The sequence below is a fragment of the Rhagoletis pomonella genome, unplaced genomic scaffold, assembly GCF_013731165.1.
Source record: "Rhagoletis pomonella isolate Grant_MI unplaced genomic scaffold, Rhpom_1.0 Rhpom_scaffold_00009, whole genome shotgun sequence".
NCBI classification, from domain to species: Eukaryota; Metazoa; Arthropoda; class Insecta; order Diptera; family Tephritidae; genus Rhagoletis; species Rhagoletis pomonella.
This window is the reverse complement of record NW_023458563.1, coordinates 3,755,658-3,774,469: the sequence shown is the minus strand read 5'-3', so window position 1 is coordinate 3,774,469 and position 18,812 is coordinate 3,755,658. Positions and strand designations below refer to the sequence as shown.

Sequence of the window (18,812 nt, the reverse complement as noted above, 5' to 3'; positions counted from 1 at the left end):
AAAATCCAAATACGAAAGAATTGCAGAATAGGGGTGCTAATAACAATAACTCTTGTAAAACTTCGAAGTTTGCAAAATTGTTCAAATTATATTTTTTGTTTATGGTTGTAAACCGAATAAAGTGATTTGTGCGAAAAAATCTTGACCGTCCAATTTTGGGTGGCTCACTTAAGAGATTTTGACTCATAGCAATCTATTTACAGGAAAATCTAGGTATTATAAAAAAAACACATAAGCAATTATATACAATGGTGGTCAAATCAACCAAATTCATAATGATGTTTTTTTTAATTTGTTTATTTATTTATTTTTCGAAATATTTAACTAAAATTCAGTTCATTCCCTAACACCCACATAAGCCCAAGTTTAAAACTTTGTAGACAACCAAAAAATTCAACAAGTTTTCATGCAACTTTTTTCTCAGAAGTGTTAAAATTTTTTTGAGTATGTATTCAATTTTAGTTGTGGCTAAATATGACTGTTGATTTCCTAATATTTTTATTTTTTGTTGAGGTGTTCTTCCAAATATCGAATAAACCCAATTTATTTTTATAAGTAAGTAAACATACCTTCGTCAAAAAAAATTCTTAAAACCAAGCCACTTTAAACTCGCTTAAACACAGAAAACACAGTTTCAAACGTTTGAGAAAAATGTATTTCTCAATTTGATATCAAATGTTTTTCTCAAATGATTCTCAAATTGAAAACGAGGTTTAAATTTTACACTTGAAATTCATTTGAGGTTGATTTGAAGAAAGATGGCAAGCGTCAAACGATATAAAAATGAGCAGTTAAATAAAAAATTGTAAGAATAAAATTAAGATCAATTGAAAAAAAAAATAATGAATAGAAAAAAAATTTCAAAGAGAAAGCCCTCAAATAGTGTATTTGATGTTTGCACGGATTGAAGAAGCTGCAGCCCTTCAAGACGAATTTATTATAAATTACTTTATCTTAATCGTTTCTTTTGTTATGTGCATACATATGTACATCGCGAAGAAAGAATAAATATGAAATATACATTTCCTATAATAAATTTTATTTTCATATTTGAAGTACAATTGATAAATAACCTTTGAAATTGATTTGAGAGTTAACAATAGTCTCAAATGGAGATCAAACTCCCCTTTTTATTGAGAAAGCTGTAATTATCAAATCAATATCATATATATAATATTTTCAAACGTTTGACATTTGAGAAAGGCTTTGAATTCAAATCATTCCCAAATGTATATCAAACTTAATTGTTTGCTGGGAAACCATTTCAATGGTTAATTTACATTGAAAAAATTTACGACTTTAACACACTACGAAGCTTACGACATTTTATGAACACTCTAATTATATTTACCAGCTCTCAAGAAAACCGTCAAGAAAAAATTGTCATTCTGTTGCGTCACTCTTTCTTCAAGAAATAATGCAACGGGCATATATTTCTGTTGCAAACTTGGGTTGCTTTCAGCTTTTTTTTCAAAAAAAATGTAGGAAACCGTAGTAGAAAGCTTAGCAAATTTCTTAAGAACTGCGGACTGCCTTGACCAAATTTTACACAATAAAATTTCTTAGTCATTTTTTGTGCGTTATTTTATATGGAGCTTTTGCTCTTCGTGAGAGCTGCAAAATGGCCTTAAAGCTTAGTATCCAGCTCACTCGAAAACGGTCAAGAAAAAAATTTCCGTAGCCAACATGGGTTGTGTTGCGCTCTTTTTTCACAAGAAAACTTTGGAAAACCTTAGTAGAAAGCGTAGCAAATATCTTTAGAACTGCGTACTGCCTTCAGGAAATTTAACACAAAAAATTTTCTTTGCCATTTCTTGTACGTCATTTTAAGAGTACATGGAGTTTTTGCTATTCTTGAGAGCTGCATACTAAGCTTAAAAAAAGAACTAACGAAGAAACCCCAGATCAGTCAGACTATTATTTTTCTCTTTGTTACTATAAAAAGAAGCATTGTCATTAATTTCATCTTTGCGGAAATACATTTTTTTAATTTTTGGTGATATTTATGTGGGTGACAGACGACTTTTGTTTTGGCATTTAGATGGCAGACGAATTTTTTAAGTTTCTTATATGTCAAATGGTACGTACAATAGGTTTCGCGTATGCGGCTATGAATTTTTTTGTTTATTTTTTGCTATGATTGTAACCCCCCTGTAAGCCCCTGCCGTGGGCTGCGCCGGCAGACTTACAAATTAGTATTGTACGTTACACGCATACCTCATAGAAAAAAAATAAGCTTGCGGAAAGGGCGAAAATTTCTGTCGATAACTCCCAGACTATTATAGTATAGCATCGCTTCTAACAAACACTCTGCCGTCATCCTTAACAAACACTCTGCCGTCATTGTTAAATTTAAAATACTTTGAATATATGAGCAAACAGGATGGTTCCAAGTTGATGCAACATTTCTTACACAACCGGACCATAACGAATGCAGAGCTCTCTGGCTTAAAATTCCGCACTGATGAGCAGGGCCGTCGAATAAAACTCGGGCACCGAACTGAAAAATCACGGGCCCCTCCCTATACATAAATTTTGTTAATTTAAAAGCACGTGATCATTTTCTTTAATGCATAGAGTCAGAAACAATCAGCACGAATCGGAATTTATTTATAATAAAAGCCTATAACGAAGGAGCAATTACATTGTAATAAAATAACAAGAAGTTATGGTTCTGATATTTCAGGCCCCTTAAAAAGCCCGGGACAGGGGGATTCACCCCTTGACCCCCTCCCTCTCGACGGGCCTACTGATGGGTTCAGTTTAGCTTTCGTTGCTTCCTGTCCTTTGGGGTTGGCAGGCGTAGAATGCAAAGGAGATTGTGCGTATCGGATAAGAAGAGTTGTCATGTCTTCTCGCTTGCTTTACTATTTTGCTGCGTACACTAACATATACATATACATATGTATACATACATACACAATGCTAAATGATATAGGTATACGTATTTCTCTAACAAGACTTTAAGTGCGAATGAAGCCTCGCTTGCGTTTGTGACGCGTTCGAGCGATTAGTGGCTCTTCTTAACTTTTGTTATAAGAAGATCTCTATATATTAGTTTTGGGTTTTTCTCTTTTTGTTGTTTTACATATGTATGTATGTACCTATGCAACTATGTGTTGCTACTAGGGTTGGTGGGTTGGCGTTTCAATTCTCTATTTCATTTTTGTTTTGCTTCATTTAACTTGGGTGGTCAATGTTGGTGGTGCTGCTGTTCCTATTACTGTAACTGTTGCTATTTATTTAATTGTATTCAATGTGGGCAAGGCGAATTCAAACAAGGAGAGCACAAAGAGAGCAATAACTACTACTAATGTACAACAAACATTTTGACAATCATAACCACCGCGGCGAAAATGTCAGCTATTTTGGCAACACCGCCTTGTATGAATTCGCCTTGAATGTGGAAATTTGTACGCTAGTGATACTGGTGTTGTTGGTTTTGTTGCTGCTCCTGATGATGCTGTTGCGGGTGTTCGTGCAGGTGGGAGTGGGACTGCGAGTGCGAGTGCGGATGGGAATGATGATGTAGCAGTAGCGCTTGCACCGGCTGCTGTTGTTGTTGCTTGTGGCACTGTACTTGCGAAAGCCGGTGCTGTTGCGCTGCGTGGACACTCAAATATTGTTGGTGCTGCAAATGATGCAGCGGTTGGTACTGATGACGTTGATGATCGTGCGTATGATGGGCATAATGGGGGTGTGAATGGTGGTAATGGTGTTGCTGCTGCATGGCGCGTTGCATGTCCTGCTGCTGTTGTTGTTGGACGGTTAGCATCAGTGTCGGCGGCAAGGCGGCAGGTGGTGGTGTTGATATCAAAGCAGTTGGTGTCCTCGTGGCTGTTGATTCGCCCACATGAAGCTGAATTGGTAAATTGCTCGCGGACGCTGATTCCCCTTCAGACGCTGTTGATGTTGTACCAGTCCGCAAGCCACAAGCACCGAATGCGCTATGACTGCTGCTTGCACTGCTACCGGCAGGTGAGGGCGTGCCCACATTAACGAAGTCGTCGCTGCCGCCGCCGCTGGCAACATTGACGCTCGCAGTTATAGCAGCCGACGCGACGGCGGCTGCGGCAGCGGCGGCGGCGACCGATGTTGCAGCGGCTGCATTAGCTACCACAGCTGCAGCAGCAGCCGCGGCAGAAACACCAATATCTGGAAGTGGTGACCCGGGAAGCGAACTGACCGACGATGCTCCGGTTACGGCGTTGACTTTTGAGGCGGATGCCGATTGTGAGAGGAGCAGCGTAGATCACTGAAGTCGTGGCCAATAGTTCGTGCTGGTTAAATCGCTGGCGCTTTGTGCGGGTATTTGTACGGGCACGGACACGCCTGCAGAGATGACACCTGCAAACGTATGGTTATCTGAAATTAAAATGATTTCAATGTAGTAATCATAAAATATTTTTACATTAGCGCACTCGCCCTCTTTCATAATGATTATTTTGCGAACTTACAAAGTTTTCAGTGGTCAAGTCTATTTACCTGTACTACTAGACCCACTTGCAGGACCACCACCATACACTGAGGAATGCTGCGATGGGGGTTGTTGGTGCGCAGCAGCGGGATTGCAGGAAGAGCGCGCGTGTGCTGCATACGGAACGGAACCCAGAGACAGTGGGTCATGAAACATGTAAGGATAGCTATCGCGTTGCTGCAGACAAGTGGACGTCATAGAGCTCAGCGACGAGGTCATCGAGCTGGTGAATTTACAAATTTGTTAACATTATGTAATTTTTTTAACATGAGAATATACCGTATTTCATGAATGTGGGTCACTTACTTGTAGTTCTCCGCGATCGTAGCGATGGGCTGTGGTATCGATGAATACATCGTGTTGAAACCGGAGTTTAAGGGAAGGCGGGGAGCGACGGCTTGTATAGGCGGACTCACAGAGCTACCATGACCGCCGACATTGAGAGCGGCTGCTGCCGCTGCGTTACCCACTGTTGGTACAGTTGCGCCGCCACCACCACTTGTGCCGGGAAGTGCCGCGGCTGCAGTTGCGCTGGTGCCACCGCCGTTCGAGCCTTCCGCCGCGCTGCCATTGTTACCAGCCGCATTGACATCGGCTGCCGCACCTCCACCTACACCAATACCGCCAACACTATTGCCACCTGATCCACTTTGATGGCTGACCACTGCTGCGGCAGCTAACGCAGCAGAATTGGCGGTACTGGAGCGCCCACCGGAACCGCCGTTATTGCTTGTATGGTCGACTGAGCGCCGTTGGGTCCGTAGCTTTTCTTCACGTCGCCATTTTGCGCGTCGATTGGAAAACCAGACCTGTTGTAGAGAGGTATGAATTAATTGGAGTTCTGTTGTTAATTTTGGCAATAGTTTTAATGAATTAAAAGGAAAATACCGAAACGCAAGAAATAATTTAATGAACTAAACATTTAAATTAACGACGAAAGGAACGGAATTTAATTCCTATAAGTATATGTACCTACATTAAAGCGCAGTTACCCACGGACGTAAAAATGGAGAACGCGTCAGCTGACACGATCTATCTTATGGGATCTGCGAGTTAACAAAAACTCATCTGCGTATGACCGTGACGAAGACGTTGCTTCTTTCTCTTTCTATGAACCGCAAACTGGATATATTTCTATGGTACGTACACGTTCGTGGGTAACCGCGCTCTTTGCCCGACCAGAAAAAATGAAAGTGCTTCTTTTTTTTGACCCTCTTTATTTTTTAGCTTCCATTATGGCTAAAAACCATTCCCTGAAAATTCGGTACAAAAATATTAACATTTAGAGGTCTCGTGTGGATTATTTCTTAAAAATAATTTGCAATTTTTTATCATTAGTAATGTTTATAACCACATCTTTGACGAACAAAACGATTCACCGAAGATAATAGGACGTTCATTATATTTTAAGGAATTTCGAAAAAATCTTAAAAAAAGATAAAAAATTTCAAAATTTAATTTTAAATGTTGATGACTCCTTAGGAAAGATTTTAAATTTTTTTTCACTGGTATTATTTATAGCCACACCTATGGAAAACAAAATTAGTCATCGGATATTACGTTCATTATGTATTGAGATTTAATGACAAAATCTAAAAATGGAAGAGTTATTTTAAGATTTTGAGGAAGAGGCACAAAACGTTCACGAGATACCTCTAAATTTTTGCACCAAATTTTCAGGGGGAGTGTTTAACCTAACGGAAAGTAAAAATTAAAGAGCGTCAATAAAGAATCGCTTTAAATTTTTCTGGTCAGTCTAAGGTACATGACAAACTAAAAGAAATGCTGAACGGAAGAAATCTAAGATGGAGGAGCAGTGAATCCAAATTATTCAGGGTATTCATCAAAACGCGAAAATGCCTCGTAATCGCGTAAACCTCGTATATAAACCATATACATATAAGTAAGTTTATGAGGTTTACGTGGTTACGAGGTATTTACGTGTTTAGTTGAATTGCACTATTTTATTAAAAAAAAATTTACACACCTCAAATTATGAATTTTCGTTACTACACATTCGCAGTTCAGGGAAAGTCTAATAATAAATTGCGACTAATAGTAGATATAGATTGTGCGAAAATAATGAAAAAATTTGCTGAGTTCGAAAGTGTTCGGCTGAGAATTCATTTGAATCTCATTGAACGATTTACATATGTATGTAAATACTTTTTTTAATGTCTAAAAGTAATGTGCTCGATGTTCTTATGCCATAAAAAACTTTGTTTCAGATTCAGGGAATTATATGAAATGCAGTAGAAACCGCTTACGTTAAAAATTTTGTAATAATCTGAAATTACCAACGTATTAATAAAACCATTTGTACATGACTTCATTAGGAAAGTTTTTGAAAGAAATAAGAAACTTTCAAACATTTTTTTTTTTCACTCCAACAGAACTTTTTCCTACAATTTTTAGAAAGAATCGATCCCCCGAAATAATCTTATTTGCTATTTATTCGAATTGACTTTTTGATGCAAATTTGCTTTACACTCCACAACGCATCGCCTGGTAAACTATTATAGATGAAATCCCTGTAGTTCGCCAAAAAATTGGCTGTATAGTTTAACTTATGTTACAATGTATTCTGTGGGTGAAATTATTATATTTTATACAAGGCATTATTGAATCATGCATATTTGCTATGCTTTTGGTTCTGTGCATAGCACAATTGAATCTTTTGTACGCAGGCGTACCATTTGAGCGCCCAGTTAGTGGCGCACAATTATTCAAAATGCACGAACTAACCCATCGGGATACGACTGAAAATTTCATTTTTTTTACTATCGAACAAAATTAAACTAATGGTGATTCGTTTCTACCAAAAAATGCCCCTTTTACGATTCTAAATTAAATGCAAAGGGTGAGAAAACTTTGTGTTCGTTTCCTAAAATGTCACACTCTTGTAAGGCAAAAAAGGCACATTCTGTGCACTGTGAAGCTTCGCACCGTCACACTTATGATTGGGAATCCAAATTTGTTTACCTCTTATAACTCATTCCGTGTTTTTTGGTGGCACCTATAATTTTTTTCTGAAGTTTTTTTTTGGGAATAATTTGACTTTCAAGATCAAAGTGGTAATTTGAGTATATCTCAAAACTAGATGTTTGTTTTAATTTTTACTTGTCTAAATGGAAAGCTTGACTTATTTCCCATAGTATATGTAAATATTAGAGTGGGATATTGTGTAGTTTTAGAGAAAATAAACTTCAAACAACCGCGCGCGCACCAAATGCGCGTGACCTCTAGTGACCACGCTGCGCCATGTATGTATGTATGTGTGTAGTAGAGATTATAAAAACGATAATTGCTTTTATTCATGATAAGTTTTATTGTAATACATGGTCAATTGTCATCAGTATGTAATTTAAAATTCCCGCTAAATGTAATAGCTCCAAACTTGACGCTAGGTGCAACTCTAATAAATAAGATTAAGTAAACGGTTTTTATATAAAGGATATTTATTTATTTATTATTAAAAGGGTATTTATTTTAAATACATTTTTATTAACAAAAATTAATTCATTTGTATGTGGTTACCAAGACGAGTTTGAATAATAATGAAAATTTTCACACAAAAATCTCTTAAATCTAAAATTTCCAAAATTACAAAGTTGAAATGAACACAGTACAATTAAAGGTAATAGCACAAATACAAACCCTGCAATACTCCCCCTTCTAGAGAATTAATGTTATATAAATTAAAACTAACTCGTTTCTTATTTGATTCTGTGTTATTCTTTATATCAGTGTTTGTTTCAGGTGTTAGTTTTGTTTCAATAATTGCTGGCTTAAGTCTGTCTATCGGAATTGTTTTAACTTCATTATCAACTTCAAGTTTAAAATATTTTTTGTTTTTTTTCCACAGCGTTATAAGGTCAGTGATGCCAGATTGTGGGTAATTTCCCTATTTGAGGGATATTTTGCATGAAAAATTATTAAAAGGGAATAAAGGGACATTTCATATAAATAAGGGATTTTCTTTTGACGCAGTTATTGTTGCATAATTGATCAAAATTCAAGAATATTCGACATTCTTACGTAATTAATCGTTCTGAAGATGTGATGTGGAGTGAAATGGTATATAATTGTTAAAAAGTATAAGGACAATTTCGAAAATTTTCTTACGTTAACCAATTCAAGCGCTGAGTAAGAAAGAATATTTTCAGTTGTAACTGGTGTTTCATGTAAAAAGCGGAACAAATTATCTGATGAAATGTTAAATAGCACATGACTGTGCTTCAGTTTTTAAGTCACCAAAAAATTCTTTTAGGCCCTTAGTGAGTGAGCAAAAAAATGAATGAGTGAAAAAAATGCAGAAAAAGGGGTTTTTTCTTAACAGCGGTCGGCCCTCGGCAGGCAATGGCAAACCTCCGAGTGTATTCCTACTATGAAAAACCGTTTCTCATAAAAATACACTCGCCATTCGGAGTCGGCGTAAAACTGTAGGTCCCTCCCCTAGTGTGACAACATCAAGGGGACCGCCACAAATTGGAGGAAAAGCACATATGTGTAAGCGCCAAACTATTATTATTATTTTATATGAATTTTACTTCTTACTACTGAAACATGTACATATATGTGACCTGGTCTACGGAAAGTGGGCTTAGGTGTCAAAAAATCAATTTTCACTTTTTGGTTGATTCGGATGGAAGATGAGATGCTTTTTCACGTGGTGAAAAGCAGAAAATCCTAACTTGCTTAGAAGTGTACTAAAAATGTAGAGAAAGAAGAGTAAAAATACGACAAAACTACACACACTAGCAACTTACACTTACACGATGAACTATAGTAATATTCCGACCAACAACAACACTTACTGGACCAACAACAACACTTACTGGACGTCCGGCGCGGAACAATTAACGAGATAATGAGAAACTGACGAAACGAGTTGCTTACTTTTAACAGCTTTTTCACAGAAAACTAGTTTTCGCACGTAAGCTCCCTTTTCGTAGACCAGGTCACATATGTTTAAGTTCGTTGGGAATTTTGTGGGATAAATTTTCAAGATAGTACCCACATGAGGGATTTTTTCCCCATTTTCGTGGGATTTTTAACAGAGAATGTCTGGCATCACTGTATAAGGTCCTTCTTATGGTTGTTGCAATGATCTTTTATTAATAACGCGCATAAAACAAATTTTCAAGTCTCCAAATTCTTTGGTATATATACACCAGTATCAGAATTTTGATTTAAATTTGAATTTACATTTTTTAAATGTTCCCGTAAATTGCCCAAAACTTCAGTTGGAGAAAAATTTTCTTCAGATGGAACCACAAGTTCACTGGGTAGACGTAAATTTAGCCCAAAAACCATCTCATATGGTGTGGCTGCAATACTTTCTTTATACATCGATCGTAAACCAAGAAGTATTATCGGTAGCTCATCATACCAATTGTTGGTTAAATTTCTAGCCATTATCGTAGCTTTCAACTGCCTATGAAATCGTGCTATCATACCTAATGTGACCAACCGTACTTCTTTCAGAAGTACAGTACTTCTTTTTGAGCCGTTGTACTTCGTACTTCGAAGTACAGTCAAGTGTAGTTCTTTTTGCAATATTTTGTTCTTCCCAAGGCACATTGAACAGGTAGTATCAGTAGAGCAGCTGATTTGATTTTTTTTTTCAAATTATTCAGTCTCTAAAATGTCAAATATTTTTAATTTCTTCCCACAAAAAATATAAATTGTCTAAATCTTTTTGTATGTGAAACCTTTTCTCATACAAAGCAAGCGATTGAAAAGCAATGGCTACTCAATCAAATAGAATTAAAAGATATTAGAGAGTTTGAAAATTCTGTGGCGAATCTTACTTTCATCTGTGTGGATATTCAGAAACGACAGTATCGATGGAATAGTAAACATTTTCTTATCCGGGCAACATCCCAGTGGGAAAAGTAGTAATGCATTCCATGCGTGAAAAATAATTGGACGTATTTCTTATGAGTTTTAGATCCAATTACTGTTTAATATCTGTGTTCATAAGCAATAATCGCCTAAGTGGGGAAACAAATGCATTTTCGAATGTGAAAAGAGTTGTTTTACCGATTATATTTTCAATTACTATACATTACATTTTCCCGCTGGGATATTAACCATTTCCTTATTAACTATCGTACAGTGCTTATTTTTTGGACACGAAATTGCTCAATCCTTCAAGCGGTATTGATTACTTACATCTCGCAAAATAGTCTCTTATTGTACTTATCTTCATTTTTGAGCCTAGGAAGAGTTCTCTCGACCTTCTCTAACTCGCAAAAGAAAATTGAAATAATCTCAATTTATCGTGAGTTGAAAATAGTTCTTCAGCAATTATTTTTAATAAATTTTTTTTTTTATTAAATTGTTCAAAAATATTGTTCCCAGCATACCAGCGGCACAATTAGTACGGTGCGTTGATGCTCCTAGGGAGGCTGCGAAAAGAGTTTCAAAGGAGCATGCCCGCAGGAGAAAAGGGCATTCTCAATATACATATTTGTGTAAAAGTGTAGGACTACTTAAATGAGTGATTTCGGTGCCCCAAACAGCAAAGACTCCTATTCACCTATGGTTTTGTGAGAAGGACTCCTTAAATCCTCCGAAGACCAATACGGAGTATTTTCAGAGTGCACCGATAGTAGACCGGAAAGGGGCCTTTACGGGTTTTCAAAATGTTTTTAATTTTGTTTATCGTTAATAAGTATAATTTTTTATTGAAAAAACGCAAAATTAAAAAAATGATTTACATATTATTCAGTAAAAAAAAGGAAAAATGCTGAAATATATCAAAAAAATATTTTTTATCTTGTTTAAAATGCGTTCCTTTTAGGTTTGGAACCTATTTGCGCCCGCTCTTTGCCTGAACCAGCATATTTTCTATAAATACATCTGAAAAGTTCTCAAGTTATGCTAAATTTCCACTAGGCATTAAATAGCAGAAATTTAAAGACAAACTGGGCATTAAAAAATATTCTTGTCATTACCTTAAAAAAATAGTCATTAAATTCATTTCCACATGGCACTTTTTAAATGCATCCAACTTTTTGTCATTTCAATACCTAGTGGAAATTCGGCATTTGAAACTGCCATAACATCAACAGTTCTTTTTGCGGTGCCGTTTCCAGGAATATTCGGAAACGACGATCAGTTTCTTCGTGAATGAAAATTTCTTTTTTAATTCACCGACCAGATAACAGAATAAAATAATGTAAAAAAAATATTTTTTAAAAACAAGCTTTTATTTAACCTGTACAGTCAAAGGAATAACATGAAGTAGTGTAACAAAAGATTTTTAGCAAGAAAGTTTTGTCAAAACTGCACTAAAATGAAAAAAATAAAATAAGTTAAGGTCTCGTTAAAGTTACTAAAAGCCATTTAGTGAAAGGATTTATTCAAACTCTAATGAAACTTACTAACAATTTGTACTAATTTACTTCGTTTTTAAAAAAGCTTGTCGCGCGAGGGGCGCAGTCCGCATGACGTACGGATCCAGTATTTTCAATTTTTGCGCCGAGTCACGATAGGCAGGAGTTTGTTAAGTGTCGAGATCTAAAACTGTTCAGCTACAGAACTAAATTCATCAGCCGATTTTATGTCTTTATTTTATGTCATTTATTGAGAGAGGACAGTATCGATTTTTCTATGCTGAAAAGCGGATCTGATATATCAAACATGCTGGAATGAGAGTTAAAATCCTGGCATAAGCAACGGAGTGGGTCGTGCAATTCAAAATTAGTTTTACAAGCTTTCAGAAATAGGGGACAAAAGTGTCTTGATACCCGGGAGGGAACATTAAGGCTAACTTCGCCCAGAAGCAGCGGACTTGAAATTGAGCCTGTTAGTAATTTAACCATAAAAATTGTACCAAGCATTTGCCTGCGGCTGGAAAGTGTAGGAAGATTAATAAGTTTTAATCGGTTCGTATAAGGTGGAAGGTTATATTCAGAATCCCAACGGAAATTTCTTAAAGCAAAAAGTAGGAATTGTTTTTGAATTGATTCTATCTTGTCTGAGTAAATTTGATACCTTGGATTCCAAACCACCGAACCGTATTCCAGAATTGGCCTAACTAATGTTATAAACAGGGTTTTAGTGATATAAGGGTCACAAAATTCTTTTGACAATCGTTCCACAAATGCAAGTACACCTTTAGCCTTGTTGACTGTCACATTAATATGAAGACTAAAATTAAGCTTAGGATCCATTGTGATACCAAGGTCCACAAAAATGTATACCTGTTCCAGGTTATGGTTACCTACTGTATAAAAGCGGGATGAACAGCTCTTCGCGAGAAGCTCATTACTTTACATTTCTTAAGATTTAGAGGCATACGATTTACTTGACACCAGTAAGCCATGCTATTTAAGTCTGATTGTAGCAAAGACCTTTCTTTAATTGAAACGTACGATTGTTAAAGCTTTACATCATCTGCATACATTAAAATTTCGGAAAAGTGTATATCTGTAGAAATATCGTTTATAAAAAGCAAGAACAGAATCGGGCCTAGGTGGCTACCTTGAGGGACTCCTGAAGTAACATCAATGACGTCAGAGATAGTATTTTTAAAAATTACCCTTGTGATATATCATAGAGGTATGAAGAGATCCAACGTAGAAAATTAGGTGGAAGAGCAAGAAGATCAAGTTTATAGATGAGCAACGAAGCGCACACTTTGTCAAATGCTTTACTGAAGTCAGTAAATATGATATCAACAGTTTTGCTTTCACTAAATGCTTTTGAGATATAGTTTGTTAATTCAAGTAAATTTGTAGAAGAGATAGAATGCGTCAACTGATTTGTTATAATTGCTTCAAATAATTAAGGAATTGCAGAAATCTTAGCTATTCCCCGGTAGTTCTCCACTGAAGATCCGCTACCGCTTTTATGTAATGGGGTTATGAACGATTCCTTCCATATAGTTGGAAAAACGCCCTCTTTAAGAGACAAATTAAATAAGGCTGTTAACGGCTCATAGAGATAATTAGCACAATTTATCAGAAAACAAGTCAGGACCATTACTAAAATACTACTTTAAGGACTTCAGGTAAACTAATACATCATCGGGAGATATATTGGGGTAAGTATTGAGTTAATTGGACTTAGTTTAAAAGGATAGTCAAAGTATGATTGGGAGTTAATGGAGTAATTGGATTTAAAAAACTGAGGGAACATGTTAAAAATAGTTTGATTATCACTAGAGACGGTATTTTGATACTTCATGGCGGAAGGAAACCCACGTACATTTCGCTTGGAGTTTACGAAGACATAAAATGATTCGGGGTTATATATTATACGCCGTTTGATTTTACACAAGTAAGCTTTATAACACTTTTTGTTTAATTCAAAGAACATGTGACGCAATAGTGAGTATTTTACATAGCATGAGTGTAAACCGATTTTTTTTGTAATTTAAAAAACGCGACTTTCTGTTTTTCAAATTTCTCAGTTCTTTAGTGAACCATAACTGTGTTTGTTCTTCTGGAACATACATGCGTTTAGGCACATGCTTTTCAAATAACTTATGTAAAGTAGAGTTAAAAAGTGCAACGCTTTGTTCAATATTTTCTTTATATGCAGGCCACGACAATTTAGACAGTTCTTTGTTAAGCTTTTTAAAGTTAGCTTTCGAAAAATCAAAGCGAATATTTGGTTCGTATGCTTGGGTACTGCAATTTTGACCATCACTTATAACTTCGTAAGATACCTCCACAGCAGGGTGGTAAACATCTTCGGGCAAAACTAGTGGATCACGCTTATTTACAACGGACTTAGATGCATCATCAACATAAACAAGATCTAATACTTTACCAAACTTATTGTGAAGTACATTAACCTGAGTTAGGCAGAGTTCAGCCATCTCCTCTAAAAACACGTTGTTGCACGCACTAAACGCGAAAGGTACGATATCATTGTCAATGATGTTCCATGATATGCTTGGTAAATTAAAATCACCCAACACAATCATTGAATCAGAGGGTTTAGTCAGTAAGTTAACTGATTTCAGTAAAGAGATGAGTCGTGAATACACCAATGTTTCAGATCGGGGAGGGATATAGCACAGAGCTAAGTAAATGGACCCTTTTCCAGGTTGTAGACGAATGCATTTGAATTCTACTGAAATAATGTGTGGAATACTAACTTCTTCAGATGGTGTACGCCACCGCCGATTCTTGTCTATACTTATGATAATTATTTGGAAGAATATCTGAATTGAAAATGTGAGGTTTCAGCCAAGTTTCAGTAAAAGAAAGAATATTATAATTACATTCAAGGCCTTTAAAGTTAAAGTTCGTTAATTTAGTATTTAAGCCTCTTACATTTTGGTAATAAATACTTAAAGCAGATTTAATAATTAGTTTTTTGATTCAGTGTTATGACGGGGAATATTAGCTATGTTATTTCCTTTTTCGGGCCTATATTCAAATTCACGAACGAAACCTACGGGGGGCTAAAAAGAACTACTAAGCAGCTCACTAAATTTATCTAAATTTACTTAAATTTTAAATGAAGCAATATATCTTTCGTATTTAAAATTAAATTTTCTGATGCTTAAGTCGACAGTTGTAATTTTTGATGAGATGTCCTGGGTGACTTCAATCTTGCGGGTGTTTCTTGGGATCTAATAGATGGTATTCTAGTACCAAATTCCTCTCGTGATCTCTTCAATCAATTTTTGAACGATCTGTCAGATCTTAGTCTTTACCAGATCAACTCTGTTAGTAATAACTTAGGTAAATGTCTGGATTTAGTTTTTGTGGACGATGTTTCCAACGTCACAATAGCCCCTAGCTATGCTTTGATTACCCCTGTTGATTCTCACCACCCACCACTAGAATTGTCCTTGATAAATTCACGCAACTCATGTTGCTTTATGAGTAAAAAATCAAGAGCGGAGCGTTACTCATTTAAAACAGCAGATTATAATAAACTTAGGTTAGAGATATCGAAGATAACTTGGCCCCAGTATGATGGGAATGCTGAAGATAGTGCCTTACATTTTAGCAATTCCTTACGCCAAATTTTCAGTAAAATCATTCCTCTTGTTAAGGAAGCTAACGTAACGTCTAACGCTCAGTGGTTTACTGGCGAATTGAAACGCTTAAAAAATCAAAAATCCAAAGCATTTAAGCTTTTTAAAAAATCTGGCTTGTCTTCTCACTACTCCGCGTACTCCATTCTTAGGCATAAATACAATGTATTGAACAAAAAGTGTTACAATAATTATATTAACAGGGTTCGACTCAATATAGTTTCTAATCCCAAATCGTTTTACGCATTTGTGAACACAAAGCGTAAGACTAACGGTTATCCCTCAACATTGAAGTTAAATGACTTAGTTTCCAGTGACGAAAATATTATTGCCGATATGTTTGCTGGTTTCTTCGAGTCAAACTACTCTGCCAGTTCTACATCTTCCCAACTGAATTCGAATCTATCTAGCTACCCATTCGATCTGCCATCATTTGATTCTATCCGAATTCCATCGATATCTGCTGCGGACGTCCTCATTCATTTGAATTGTTTGAAAATTTCATATACAGCTGGCCCAGACGGTATACCCACAAGTGTTCTTAAAAGATGTGCAGAGTATTTGTATAAGCCTCTGGCAAATATTTTTAATGCTTCCCTAAAACAGGGTGTCTTCCCATCTTCCTGGAAGGATTCGTTTATCTTGCCACTTTATAAAAATGGAAGTAGGACTAACATCGTAAACTATAGAGGAATTGCGAAGCTTTGTGCTATTGCTAAAGTTTTTGAGGCAATCGTTACGGAAGAACTATCTCACTCTATTACTTCTGCTATTGATCTATCGCAACACGGTTTTTGCAAAGGTAAATCAACTGTATCCAATCTTCTTGAATTCACTACTTATGTGTCTAATGGGTTTAAAAACAATCTTCGAACGGACGTGATTTACACTGATTTCAGCAAGGCATTTGACAAGGTATCTCATTCAACCCTTATATATAAACTTGATCGAATTGGCTTCCCTCCTATTCTTCTCAGCTGGCTTTCTTCTTACTTAGTGGATAGGAAACAAAGAGTAATTTTTAAAAATTGTACCTCCCGGCCAATACATGTCACATCCGGCGTACCTCAGGGCAGCCATATTGGTCCCGTCTTGTTTATTTTATTTATAAATGACCTTCCTAAGGTGTTGAATTACTCGAAATGCTTAATGTACGCTGATGATGTTAAGCTCTTTAAGTACATTAGTACTGCAGAAGATAGGGAGCATTTGCAAGCTGACCTAACCTGCATTTTCGAATGGTGTGAAGCAAATTCCATGTCACTAAATTTGAAAAAGTGTAAATTCATGACCTTCTCTAGAAAATCGTTCTATCCAAATTCGTATATGATATCTGACCACAATGTTGAGCAAGTGACCAATTTCATTGACCTAGGTGTAACTATGGATCCGAAACTAGAATTCAAGTCTCACATAAACTCCTGCGTGATTAGGGCTAGAGGATTGTTGGCTTTTCTTAAGCGCTGGGCCAAGGAGTTCAACGATCCTTATGTCACTAAAGTTCTCTTTACCTCTCTAGTTAGACCGATTTTGGAGTATGCATCTATAGTATGGAATCCTAGCTATCAAATTCATAGTGACAGGCTCGAATCAGTGCAGAAACAGTTCCTGTTATTTGCCCTCAAAAATTTATGTTGGGACTCGTCTAAAAATCTCCCACCCTACAAGGATCGCCTGAAGCTTATAGATTTGCCGACGCTTCAGAGTCGTAGAGAGATGCTTGGTGTTCTTTTTTTAATTAAATTAATGAACGGGATGGTCAGTAGTCCCTTTTTACTGAGTGAGATAAATTTTTGTATTCCTACAAGACCCACGAGACATTTTAAACCTATTGTGTTGAGTATTTGTAAATCAAACTTTGAAATGCATGATGCTTTTCGGTGTTTATGCCAAGATTTTAACAAGCATTATGATTGCATCGACATATCTGAATCGCTTTTTGTAATAAAGAAAACATTGCTCAACAAGTTAACTAAATAAACTAATATCTGCAACCGTGAACGAAAAAATTACACAATATCTATGACTGCTTAGTACAATTGTAACGGCTTCGTATATTTCCGCGACCGCGTAGGACAATAGGAGCAGGGATCGGAAACTCGGCCTTTCCGACCTCGCCCAACAGTTCGTCTATAGCGTGGAGCGGAAACTAGGACTTTCCGCCTGCCTCACTTACAAAGTAACAACTACGGGAACATGGATCGGAAGCTCGGCCTTTCCGACCATGATCAACGGCCTGTAAACAGGGCGGAGCGGAAACTAGGTCTTTCCGCCCGCCGCACACAAAAGTAGACTGGAGACAAGGCCTCGCCAGCTACCCAAATTGCTATTGAATATCATTGTTATCTTTACAAGTTAATATTTATAATTATTTCACTCTGTAATGTATCACACATACTTAAATATTCTAAATCTTTTTATCTCAACTGTCTGTAAGAAAACATTTTTCTGTAGACTAAATAAATAAATAAATAAATAAATATAAAGCTTTATATCGTCTTCGGTAGTGTCTCTCGAAAATCTAGAGACAAAGATTGACTTCTTTGGCGGAACCACAACTAGTTTCCTTGTATCAGACTTCGGTTGACCTGCACTTTACGCAAGACCAGCGAAGTCCCTAGCCATAATTAATAGCGTGCAGAATTCTTCCCGTCAAACCAGCACATTTCAGATGGTAAATACCGTCACACAGCCAGCACGATAAGTAGCGTTCAGAATCGCTTTTAATTTGGCAAGTATCAAGATCGCACTTCATATTGAAAGATTTATGTAATAACACTCGTTAATAAAAAGAAAAAAAAATTCATTATAACAATTAAGGAGCTGATGTAAATAGCTTTAAATAAATGTAACAGTTTGAGTATCACTGTAATTATGACACTTAATAAACGCAACGCAAACAGCTGAGACAAGAATTACTAGAATAAGTAAACAAAAAGAGTAGAACAAATGTGCAAAACCAAAATGAATTCAGTTAACTATAAAGGATAAAACAACAATGATAGCAACAAATGAGCAAGATTAGAATGTATGCTAGTAAAATTTAATTAAATTTAGTTTAATATAAAACACAATAACTTTCACTTAGCTTCAATTATTTCACACTAAGATGCTCATAAGCGGTTTTTATCACTACTTTAACTCAAAATTAGCACAATAAAGTTAGCAAATAGAAAGCCAAAATCAGAGCACAATAAAGTTCAACCTCACAGCTTGACGTTTGCAATGTATGCAATCTGCAGTGATTTTTAACGGTACCTCAAAACATGAAACTAGATAGTGAATACATTCGATAGTTTCGATAGTTTGAAAAATACTATTGATATT

At 36.1% G+C, this 18,812-nt stretch overlaps 2 protein-coding genes across 2 annotated transcripts in view; both read right to left on the bottom strand.

Annotated features, from left to right (window-relative positions):
• Positions 1–3,418: 3,418 nt before the first annotated feature.
• Positions 3,419–3,775, bottom strand: LOC118745813 (sex-determining region Y protein-like). Its single transcript, XM_036479489.1, has one exon. It carries the CDS (start codon positions 3,773–3,775, stop codon positions 3,419–3,421), a length of 357 nt encoding a protein of 118 aa, XP_036335382.1.
• A 385-nt stretch (positions 3,776–4,160) lies between these two features.
• Positions 4,161–18,812, bottom strand: part of LOC118745547 (paired box protein Pax-6) — a 484,830-nt gene continuing 470,178 nt past the window's right edge. The window contains exons 6-8 of the mRNA XM_036479010.1: positions 4,784–5,286; positions 4,486–4,700; positions 4,161–4,365 (exon numbers count right to left, since the gene is read on the bottom strand). Of these exons, the coding sequence (XP_036334903.1) occupies positions 4,253–4,365; positions 4,486–4,700; positions 4,784–5,286 (831 nt within the window). The 3' untranslated portion in view covers positions 4,161–4,252. The remainder of the gene's footprint in view (positions 4,366–4,485; positions 4,701–4,783; positions 5,287–18,812) is intronic.

What these genes read in the sequence shown, in the direction of transcription:
- LOC118745813 (XM_036479489.1), bottom strand. Translation starts at nt 3,775, where the DNA reads ATGCTAACCGTCCAACAACAACAGCAGCAGGACATGCAACGCGCCATG.